This window comes from Myotis brandtii, unplaced genomic scaffold (assembly GCF_000412655.1).
Source record: "Myotis brandtii unplaced genomic scaffold, ASM41265v1 scaffold782, whole genome shotgun sequence".
Classification (NCBI taxonomy): domain Eukaryota; kingdom Metazoa; phylum Chordata; class Mammalia; order Chiroptera; family Vespertilionidae; genus Myotis; species Myotis brandtii.
Window position 1 is genome coordinate 2,589,795 of NW_005371138.1, and position 12,019 is coordinate 2,601,813.

At 41.3% G+C, this 12,019-nt stretch overlaps 1 protein-coding gene across 14 annotated transcripts in view; it reads right to left on the bottom strand.

Moving 5' to 3' along the window:
* Positions 1-12,019, bottom strand: part of SERGEF (secretion regulating guanine nucleotide exchange factor) — a 197,305-nt gene that overhangs the window by 173,053 nt on the left and 12,233 nt on the right. For 10 of the 14 annotated variants that reach the window (XR_001360010.1, XM_014530897.1, XM_014530896.1 and 7 more), the window contains exons 5-8: positions 11,175-11,235; positions 8,666-8,779; positions 5,848-5,910; positions 934-1,092 (exon numbers count right to left, since the gene is read on the bottom strand). Coding sequence is in view for 13 of the 14 variants with exons in the window: in XM_014530897.1 (XP_014386383.1) it covers positions 934-1,092; positions 5,848-5,910; positions 8,666-8,779; positions 11,175-11,235 (397 nt within the window). In the remaining variant the exon portion in view is untranslated. The remainder of the gene's footprint in view (positions 1-933; positions 1,093-5,847; positions 5,911-8,665; positions 8,780-11,174; positions 11,236-12,019) is intronic. The other 4 variants (XM_014530899.1, XM_014530898.1, XM_014530900.1 and 1 more) reach the window with 4 other exon arrangements.

Below are 12,019 nucleotides of genomic sequence, written 5' to 3' on the forward strand. Positions count from 1 at the left end.
CAGAAATATGAAGACCAGGAAAGGAGAACTGCCCTAAGGGAAGGATGAGAAAAAAATGAAGACTCAAAGAAAAGATAAAAATGCCAAAAGCTGGCCCAGCCAGTGTGACTCAATGATTCGGCATCTACCTATGAACCTGGAGGTCACCATTGGATTTCCGATCAGGGCACATGCCTGGGTTGCAGGCTCCATCCCCACAGCGGGGGAGGGTGCAGGAGGCAGCCAATCAATGATTCTCTCTCATCATTGATGTTTCTATCTCTCCTTCTCCCTTCCTCTCTAAAATCAATAAAAATATATTTTAAAAAAAATTTTAATGTCAAAAGCTGGGTGGCATGACATGAGAAGATAACATGTGAGGGAGTATATGAGATGTCTGAATCAATGTACTTAGTTTATTAGGGTTAATAAAATTTTAAATCAAAATACCGTGCCAGCTAGGACTCAAAATAATTCTCCTCCTCAATCATGAAGTAACAGTGGTTGGCAAAAGTAGGTTTACAGTGGTAAGTCTGCGCGAAACAGAGTTTATTCTTGTATTACGATTTATTCATTTTTGTATTTTCCATACAAACAACGGCAGAGAGTCATCTCTTTAGCTATGACAAGGCAGACACCACAACAGCCTGGAAAAATTTCTGGGTGATGCTTGCTGCAATGGGTTCCTTCTCAAAACTTCATACACTCTTGGGGCAAGAGAAGGTAATAACCTAACCCAGCCTTGCTTTTTGGGGTGCAAACCTGTGATCCAGGGAGGAAAAGTCACATACCTGGCTGACTGCAGAACCAAATTCTTGGTATCTCCCCTCCCCGATCCTAAAAGCTTTTCATCAGTAAAAACCAACCTACTTAATCCTGAACATTTATAGCTGTTTAGACAGCTGTCCAGCACAGCTACTCTTGCTGACCACAAATTCTCCGCTGCTCTCTTACCTGTCTGAGCAACCAGGTGTGTCCACCCACTCCACACAGCAGTGACCTTTTCATTCTGAAAACAATGTGCTTCTATTTTCTGAGGCACAGGAAGGAAAGCAGCCTGGGAAGCCAGTTGCCCGTGCTTGTTGCTTCCCCAAACATACAGGTCTCCTGAATCTTAAACAAGAAGAGGAACAAAAGAGGTGAAGGAACATTAGTCCAAAATGATGGAAAAGAAAAGAGACTGAAAAAAAAAGTGGTTCAAAGAAGTTGTATTGTTTTTATGCTACAATGTTGAGTAGAGCAAAGCAAGATAAAAATTTCATATACAGCATAATATAGGATTTTTTTAATTCTCTAAATAGGAAACAAAGCCAAATACTCACAGTAGTTTGTCAAGGAATGGGAATGTGTGAGCTTATTTTTCCATTAATTCATTCAACAAATATTTATTCAACATCTACCATGTGAAAGGTTATTTCTCTATATTCTATAGCTTTTAAAATACATGCTTGCAGCCCGGCCAGTGTGACTCAGCAATTCAGCATCAACCCAGGTTCAAATCCCAGTCAGGGCACATGCCTGGGTTGTGGGCTTGGGGGGCATGCAGGAGGCAGCCAAGCAATGATGCTTCTCTCCCATTGATGCTTCTATCTTTGTATACCTCTCCCTTCCTCTCTCTCAAAACAATCAATAAAAACATATTAAAGTAATAATAAATAAATATATGCTTACATTACCTTTTGTTAGAAAAAATATATTAACTTTTTGAAGTAACACGTTAAAAAATATTATTTAAGCTTAAACTTTTGTTTTGTTTTAAATTTTTTTCCAATTACAGTTGACCCTCAATGATTAATTAGTTCCAGGGGTACCGCTTAGTGGTTAGACATTTATGTAACTTACTAAGTGATCCCCCCGATAAGTCTAGTACCCATCTGGCACCATACATAGTTACTACAATGCTATACTTTACATCCCAGTGACTGTTTCCATAACTACCAATTTGTGCTTCTTAATCCCTTCATCTTTTTTATCCAGCCTCCAACCCCCCTCCCATCTGGCAACCATCAGTTTGTTCTCTGTATCTATGAGTCTGTTTCTGTTTTGCTGATTTTGTTTTTCAGATTCCACATATAAGTGAAATCATGTAGTATCTGTCTTTGTCTGAATTGTTTACTTTTTAAGCTTAAACTTTTTAAACCTAAGATTTCACAATATGCCCTGTCTAGCAGACACTATATAATGCTACCACATCACGTCTGTGTGGCACTTCAGCTCACTTGAACATCACAATAATCCTGTGATATAAGCAGGAATGTAACTGACTTTGTGATTTAATAGAGAAAGAGCACATTCAGAGTCAAGTGGCTTCTATTCTCGGATCTGCTAACTAGCTATTGACCTTGGACAATCACTTCCTCCCTAAGCCTTAGTTTCACCAGCTGAACACTGGAGGTTAGTCTACAAGGACAAACAATATGATTGATGACACCAGTAACAAGAGAGACTGGCGGGCAATTGTGGCAAACCAGAGGGCACATGCCTGTCTAAAAGGCATTCAGGTTCAAAAAAATTTCTGAGATTCACCAATGAACTTATATGCATACTAGAGGCCCGATACACAAAATTCGTGCAAGAGTAGGCCTTCCTTCCCCTGGCTGCCAGCACCGGCTTCCCTCTGGCACCCGGGACCCAGTCTTCTCTCTGGCCGCTGGCAGGCACCTGGGACCCGGGCTTCCCTGACAGCCCCAGCTTCGTCCAGAAGGACGTCCAGTCTAATTAACATATTACGCTTTTATTATTATAGATATGCATTACCCATGGACACAGACAATAGGGTGGTGAAGGCCTGGGGCAGGGCGGGATCTGGGTGGAGGAGGGCAATGGAGGGAGACAAGAGGGGGACATCTGTAATACTCTCAACAATAAAGTTTTCTTAAAAAGTGGGGGGGAGGACTTAACTGGAAGCCAAACAAAATGGGGCCATGGGCTATAATTAGACCATGAATCTACAATTTGTGACTCCTCTGGTGATCTCTAAGGGCTTTTCCAACCCTAATGTTCTAAGGTTCTATAAGGTTCCTCACACGAGGCTACTGAGCACTTGAAATGTGGCTAATCCAAACTGAAATGTGTTGTAAGACAAAAAAGCGCAATGGATTGCAAAGACTTACTATAATAAATAAATGAATAAATAAAGCATAGCTCATTAATAACTTCCATATTGATTACACATTGAAATAATATTTTGGATATGCGGGGTTAAGTACAATGTATTACTAAAATTATTTCACCTGTTTCTTTTTTACTTTTCAAAAGGTGGTTCACATTGTATTTCTACTAGACAGCACTCTTCTACAAGATAAATTAACCAAGGCTCCAAGATGTTAAACGACTTCCAAGATCATATGGATAATGAGGAGTCAGCAGAATAAAGAAGCCAGGTCTTCTGCTTCCACTGTATTCTGTGACCTTCCAATAAAGCGCTACAGTACTGCTTGCCCTAGGGTACTCTGGTATAGTCTCAAAAACTGATCAAAAGCCAAACAATATCAGTATAAAGGGCATTAGATTCAGGGTTCAAGGCCCAGATCTGCTGCTCTGTCACTCTGACATTGGGCACATCGCTTCACATCCTGAGCCTCTATTTCATCAAGTCTAAAATGAGGGAGTGTAAATACGTGGAGCTTCTTTATCACCCAGGTGACCTTGCAGCACTGACATTCTGCACTTCTATGGTATATTTCATGCAGCCTCTCTGGGCTTCACCAGGGTTTGCAAAATATGATCCTTTTCAAGAAGGCAGAAGAGAACTTCAGATAAGTCTCAAGTCATTAAATGGCCTGGTTAGCTACCAAGATGCCATTGGCCATGAGCCTGTGTCTGTAATAAGCTTCTATTTACCTTAGTAAGTCTAAACCATCTTTTTGCAAACACAGAGGGCCTTCCACATGCGGATCATTACACTGTTGCAAAATTAAAGTCTGCTGCAATGTCAAATAGTTACATAACCTACAGCTCCAAAAAAAGGTTTCCAGAGCAATGAACAAGACCCAAGGTGTTAAAAGCTTGAACTAGACGAGGAAAGGGGGATATTAATCTTGACAACTTTTAACTGACATTAAAAATATCCAAAAACAGCCCTGGCTGATTTTGCCGGTTGGTTGGCCATCTTCCCATGCACCAAAAGGGTACCGGTTCAATTTCCGGTCAGGGCACAATCACAGGTTGCTGGGCTCAATCCCTAGTAGGGGGTATAGGAGGCAGCTAATCGATGTTTCTCTCTTACATCTATGTTTCTTTCTATTCTCTTCCTTCCTCTATCTCTAAAAATCAATTTAAAAATCTTTTTTTAAAATATCCAAAAACAATTCACTTTGTGAATTTACTAAAATCACTAGATTGTACAACTTAAAGGGAAATTTTACACATGTATTACATCTCAATAAAATAAAAATTTAACATTTGTTTTAAAAACACCAAAATAAACGTGCTCCATATATGGAATAAGTAACTTTACAAATTACATGATTTTTTAAGAAATTGATATTATAAGCAATTAGAGAATCTCTAGATTTCAAATTAATTAGAACAGAGCAGAAACATCTCTTAGCCTACTCTTATCTCAGAAAAGAATGCCTTCCCCAACCTCATTGACTGTGGGACATGAACTAGTCACTTCCTGCCCTGGGGCCTCCAGTCCTTCCTTTATAAGTGGCATTCATTTCAACTCAACTCTTTCAACATATATGTATAGATCTAGCTAATATGAAACATAGGCTAAAAGTAGGTATTTCTTTTCTTGGCTGTTTTAAATTCATTATGTAACAAACTATATGTAGTTCAGAGTTTGTAAAGTATTTAAGCTCTTACATTATGTCTGTACTTTAGAAACAATAACAGCTTCTCAGTGGGGCTGCATTGCAAATCTGATGTTGAAGAAATTAATATGAATTAATTTACACATACTACGTACATACCTTAACTTCCACATAAAACACTATGCATGAAAGTCGTTTCCCTTTGCTTAAAAATGTAACGCATTTAACTCTGTGTGAGGTCTTAACCAAAATAAATTTCTCAAAGCTATAGTCTCCAGTCTACCAGCAGGGGGCAGAGGAATCTGGGCTTTGAAAAAGACAGCCTTCACTTTCCAGAAAATACTGTATTGACTGGGTGTGTCAAATGTATGGATGGATGTATAGCTAGACAGATATAGTGTGAGAGAGAAAAAAGGTTAGATAAAGGAATAGATCAAAGATATGGAATCAAGAAATAAATAAAAATACAAAGTAGAATAGAAAAACATACATAACTAGATTTAGATATATGGATATATAGATTAGATAGATACAAAGATAAAATATCGATAAAAATAGAGATATATAGTTAAATAAAATAGATAAATATAGAAAGAACAAACAGGGAGATAAATGAATTTGAAAGGTTAGTTTGAGATTAAACAGAGAGGATAGCTAGAGAGTTTACATAGTTATATTAGACATTTAAATAGATTAGATGAGAAAAAAAGAAATTAATAAATAAATAGATTAAATGGATAAGATAACAATATGTCACATATAAATTTACTGCTGGTTAATGATTTGATAATCATAATTATCCTGAAGGGAAGATATTCTTATCCCTATTGTACAATTGAGAAAACAAAATCAGAGAAAAGGAAGTAAGCCCATATGGGTGTGTTACATGTACTGTCATATTTAGTTCTCAGAACTACCCATGAACTATTTCATAGACAAGGAAACGGTCCCACGAGGGAAAGTGATTTGCCTAAGATCACTCGCGTAGTGACAACAGAATTCTGCCTCCAAAGTCTGTGCTCTTCCCTCTGGTACCCCAATATCACCCCTTAAAGGAGAAACATACAGAGCTGTGATGGCACGTTAAACTGAAAGAGCTGGTACCTACCTGCCAATGAAGCTGAGTGATCTGACCCAGCCACAACACAAATTGCTTTAGAATTCTCTAGACCTACAAAAAAAATAAAAAAAATTTTTTTGAATTTACATTTATAATAGAACAAACGGGGCAGAGAAGGGGCTGAGCAACACCAGCAGGGCCTGGGAGAACCTCTTAGCCAGTGCAGGCAGGTCTGAGTCGGAGCACTGCCAAGAAGATGACTAACGTGGTGGGGAAACTGGTTACCCACCAGTGGGCTGAACAAGTAAGTAAATCTATTGAGGATAAAGGAGCCAGATTTCTCACTATCAGAGAGGAGAGGAAAGACACACATATGAAAAGATGGAAGGCTAGCATTGCCCATGCAATACTGGATTGCCATTGGAGAAATCAATATAGACTCATGGTTTCTAGTAGAGACAGATAAAGTGATATGGGTGTGCGCATGTATAAATATGTGTATTTCCTAGCTCTGTCCACTAAGGGGGCCTAGAAAAATGGCATCTCATACATTTAGCTACTACTGCATGCAGCACTAAAATACACACCCAGGCTTCCTAACAACACACAGGCAGAACTAGAATTCAACCTGCCTTCCACCTCTAAACTCAACACTTTCCTCCCTTAATCACACTGCCTTTACTGACAAGGTATAATTCCAATCAACTCTGCTAGAGAAATTCAGTCATTCTGTAACTCTTTTTTTCTGACACTTCTGCTTAATTAACTAGGGTCTTAATAAAATGCCCCTCAACCTTAAAGTATCCTGTGGAATGAGAAAGGGACACGGCAGACATTTCGGCCGCATTCACCAGAGAAGAAGCGCTGGGCTCCTGGTGGCCAGGTGAGGAGGGACATCCAGGGTCACAGCTCCAGAACTGCTGGTGGTAAAGTAAGGTGGAGGAATAAAAAATGAAAGACTTTAAGGGCAGGAAGCTGATGACCTGTTCTAAATGTGTCATCAAAAAGTTCCTCCAATTCAACTCTGAATCTAAGCTGCGCCCCAAGCAGATCTCAAACAGGCTGTTCAAATCAAATATAAGAATCGCATTTCTAATTCCTTCTGGTTACAGTTCTGTGCTAAAATAGAAAGCAGAATCTTTGGTGTGTGGGAAAGATTGTACAAACAACTCATAACAATACAATATACAGTGCTATCCACACATGAGAAAATATGACAGAGGCAAGAAGAGGGGAAGTCTTTACTTAGAAAGCTGTACCTGAGCTAGGCCTTAAAAATTATCAGGATTTTCCTGGGGGAACAGGAAGGAAAAGGCAGAGGTAAAAGTTTGCCCACAGGCACAGAAGAATGAGAAAGCAGGATGCGCCCAGGGAGCAGTAAATACCCTGGTGAGGCAGGAAAAAATGTTTGGGAAGTTTGAGTTCATGTTCTGAATGCTTTCAATGCCATGGGAAGTGGACTGCCTGTCCAGCATCCAGTGCCTCCTTCTCCCTCCCCAACTCAACCCTTCAGGTGGCTAACCTCACCCCCAGAGGAAGAGGAGAGCCTGTAGGACTTGGGAAAATCAGAATGAACCCAACATCTTATATATCGTCCCCGCTGTACCCTACCTTTTTCTTTCCCCCCTTCCTACCACCTTCTAAAATCCTTCTTTGTTCTGAGCTAGAGGGGAGTAGTTAGAGGTTTCCTGTAAAGGTTTCATTACAGCCAACCATCAGTAGACTGGGTCACAAAGTAAGAGAGTGAGACAGGAAGAGGAAGAAGAAGACATGGTGCTATATAAAGGCCCACAAAGTGAGTGCAGAGCAGAGGGAAGGGAGAGAGGAAGGAAGAGAAAAGAATGAAAATGAGTCCCAGCATGAAAGAGAGAAAAGGAGAAAGTCCTACAGACAACTGGCCAACCAAACACGGACCAACAGACCTGTGGGCAGAGCATTTACTGACTACTCCTCATGTGCCCATGTAGAGAGATTTCCCGCGAGGAACACTCCTGCCTCCCTCTCTACATCCTCACTGGCTCCTGCTTTCCTTTGGGAGAAGGAATTGGGCAAGTCCTCTGGGTGCTCCCCGTGGGATGTGCTGCCTGCAGAGAGGGTGCCTCCTCATGTGTTCTCAGCTGTGCTGTCAGCTTAGTGGGCCCGACTCTATGCAGCTGCTCTAGTGCCTGGTAGGTAAATTCGACCTGGGATTCAGAATTTAGAGCAGTGATTCCCAAAGTGGGCGCTACCGCCCCCTGGTGGGCGCTGCAGCGATCCAGGGGGGCGGTGATGGCCACAGGTGTATTTGTTTTAACTTTTTTTGTATTACCTTTCTATTCTGAGTTCAATAAATAGTTTCATAATTTCAAACTTCAATGTTTCTAATTTACACCTTTCTTTACTATATTTTACAAAAAAGGTAGAAACATTAATACATATATCTTTCTGTTTAATTGCTATTAAAATTTTAAAAAAATTAATTTCCAGGGGGCGCTGAGTAATATTTTTTCTGGAAAGGGGGCGGTAGGCCAAATAAGTTTGGGAACCACTGATTTAGAGGTTTACTATTGCTACACACTATTCCTTAACACCTAAGCCATGTCTTCCAACCTATCTTTGAATAGTTCTAGAGCTACCGTGTTGATCTCCACATACCTGACTTGCATCTACCTCTCAATGGGTTCCAAACTATGGCAGTGAAGAGAGATGCTTTTATTGGGTCCACAGAAATCCCAACAAGACTAACAGACCCACCAACAGAGAGAGTTAAGACACAGAGACCAAGAAATACCAAAAGCAAAACTCCATTCACCCATTTTCTGCATGCCTGTGGCTCTACTTCTTGACAAAGAATCAATACAGGACTCAGAAGAAATAAAGGCCTTACCTGGCACTCTGCTCGGTTCCTTTGCTGTCAAAAACAGTGGGAGGGTCTGCCCAGGGCACAACCGCCGTCCAGATGATGCCAAACCAGTTCCCCACTGGAACACAATGCCACTTGCTTCCCAATTGAACAGAAGAAAAAAATGCTTATTTGGATAAGACCAGATTGTTCTTTGAACTTCACTGCTATGGAAGGTTCCTAATTCATTCTCAGTTAACTCATGCATTATGGAGAAGCTTATTTCTTCAAGGGCCTTATGACTGGTCACAGGGATTACCACCAAGCCAATCAAAATCTAATCTTCAGCCTTAGCCGTTCTGGCTCAGTGGCTAGAGCATCGGTCTTCGGACTGAAGAGTCCCGGGTTCAATTCCGGTCAAGAGCACATGCCCAGGTTGCAGGCTCGATCCCCAGTAGGGGGTGTTCAGGAGGCAGCTGATCAATAATTCCCTCATCCTTGATGTTTCTATCTCTCCCTCTCCCTTCCTCTCTGAAATCAATAAAAATATTTTAATAATGTTTTCAGAAAGAGTCCTTATCTTTTAGAAATGCATGCAGAAATATTTACAAAATGAGTGGGGGAGGGGAGGGGAGGACTTACAATTAAGTTAATCAATACATAATAGAAGCTATGCTGCTTTGTAACTGTACAGAAATGTATACATAAGGCTAGCAATTATAGAAAGTTGGTAGGAAAGGGGGGAGTAAACCCATGATAGGCAATTCTCCACCCTGTTAATTTCTAAGAGAAGCTACTGCTTATAAAAGTGTAATTACTACCATACAACTCAGCAATCACACTCCTGGGCATTTATCCCAGAGAAATGAAAATTTATGGTCACATAAAAACTTGTCCACAAATGTTTACAGCTTTATTCTTAATAGCCAAACTCTGGAAGCAACCAGATGTTCTGCAATGGGTGACTGGTTAAGCAAACTGTGGTTGTTAGAGACTGAATTATGTCCCCCGAAAATTCATGTGGAAGCCCTAGCCTGCAATGTGACTGTATTTGGAAATAGGGCCTATAAGGAGGCAATAAAGGTTAAATGAGTCATAAAAGTGAGACCTTAATCTGATAGAACTGGTGTCCTGATAAGTAGAGGAGAGATACCAGTGGTGTCTCTCTGTCCATGTGTGTATAAAGGAAACGCCATGTGAGGACACAGAGAGAAGGCAGCCATCTGCAAGTCAGGAACAGAGGCCTCACCAGAAACCAATTCTCACAGCACCTTGATCTTGGACTTCTCACCTCCATAGCTGTAAGAAAATACATTCCTGTTGTGTGAGCCACCCAGGCTGTGGGATTTTGTCTTGGCAGCCTGAGCTAATATGGTGGTACCTCTATACCATGGAATACTACTCCGCAATAGTACTTGATGCTCAAAACTGGGATGAATCTCTAGGGAATTTTGTTGAGCAAAAGAAATCCAACCCGAGAAAGCTGTATACCCTATGATACCATTTATACAATATTCTTGAAGTGACAATATTATAGACATGGAAAACAGAAGAGTGGCTGTCAAGAGCTAAGACGGGAGTGGGGCAAGTAGGAAGTGAGTGTCGCTATAAAGGGTGACAAGCGGTCCTTGTGGTGATGCACCTGTTCTGCATCCTGACTGTACCCAGACATCCTGGTTGTGCTGCTGCACCAGTTACAAAAGATGTTACTACTGGGAGAAGCTGGGAAAAGAGTGCATGAGATCTATCTTATTTCTTACAACTATGTGTGAATCTATAATTATCTCAAAAGAAAAACTTAAATGATTTTTATGTACAATTAACACTAAGACCACCATCAGCACAGTGCAACACCAGCCTCTTCCTCTCCTCTCCTCTCCCCACTCTACAACTGGACTCACCAAACGCTTGAGCCTCAGCTGCCACAGCTGGTTAGGGCTGTCCTTCAGCCCAGGAGTGGGAGCAGAAAAATGAGCAAGGGAGAGAGAAAAGAGTCACTGCTCTTCCACCTGCCACCGTCCCTCTCGACTCATCACCCTCAACCTCACACACAATCAGCCCTACATCCATCGCCCTCTCACAGTTCAGGAGACAAGCTCATTTGAAGCTTTGAAATCAATAGACATTAAAATCCTACTAGTGCCGTCAGAGCCAAGAAAGTGGGCCTTGGAATCCTAGACTCTGACCCCAGCTCTACCTTTTACTACCTTACTCCTTGTGGAACCTTAGGCAAGCACTTTAGCCTCTCTGCACCTCAGTTTCTTCAAACATAAAAATGTAACTCACATCACCACACGGCTGTGAGGATTAAATGAGTATTGATTAAATCAAGAGAGCCTAGCCCCATGCCTAGAACATAATAAAGAGCTGGAAGTTTATTTCCTTCCTTCCTACCTGCTAAAGGCTTTCCCACATAACTTTGGCCTTACATCCCTCCCATTAATCACAAGTGCAGTGGAGGAGGACATTGAGTTACTCCTTATAGTTGACTTCTTCTAAAATTCTGTTTCTCCTTATTACACATCTATTTAGAAAATAAAAGCAAAATGATCACCTGTAGCAGCTAACGCATGCCTCAGTCCAGCAGCAATACTAACAACCTCCTCTCTCAGGAGCTGTCAAAACAGAGAAAAGGATTGAGTCCTCAGAATCATCCATCTCCAAACTGTTATGAAATTGATGCCCAAATGCAATGCAGCATGGCCCACATTATGTGTCTATTGGTTTAGAGCCCCCATTCATAAACACCTCCACATGCATCCCTAAAAGACAAAAACCTTTTTAATATACCCTATCACAATGCCTCTCACAGATGGAGGGACCTTCAGGTTAATCCAGTACACAATGGTTGGAAAACATTTTCTATAAAGGGCCAGACAGTAAATATTTTAATTTTTATAAATATATTTTTAATATATTTTTATTGATTTCAGAGAGGCAGGGAGAGGGAGATAGAAACATCAATGATGAGAGAGAATCATTGATTGGCTGCCTCCTGCACGCCCCCTACTGGGGATTAAGCCCGCAACCCAAAGGAGCTCTCTGGGATCTTTTTTTTTTAATCCTCATCCAAGGATACTTTTCCATTGATTTTCAGAGCGAGTGGAAGGGAGGGGGAGAGACAGAGAGAAACATCGATGTGAGAGAGACACATTGATTGGTTGCCTGCCACACGTGCCACAACTGGGGCCGGGGGTTGAGCCTGCAACCAATGTACACATGCCCTTGACCGAAATCAAACCTGGGACCCTCAGTCCGAGGGCCAGTGCCCCCACCCCTGAGCCAAACCAGCTAGGGTGTAAATATTTTAGACCTGCCCTGATCGGTTTGGCTCAGTGGATAGAGCGTCGGCCTGCGGACTGAGGGGTCCCGGGTTCGATTCCGGTCAAGGGCATGTAC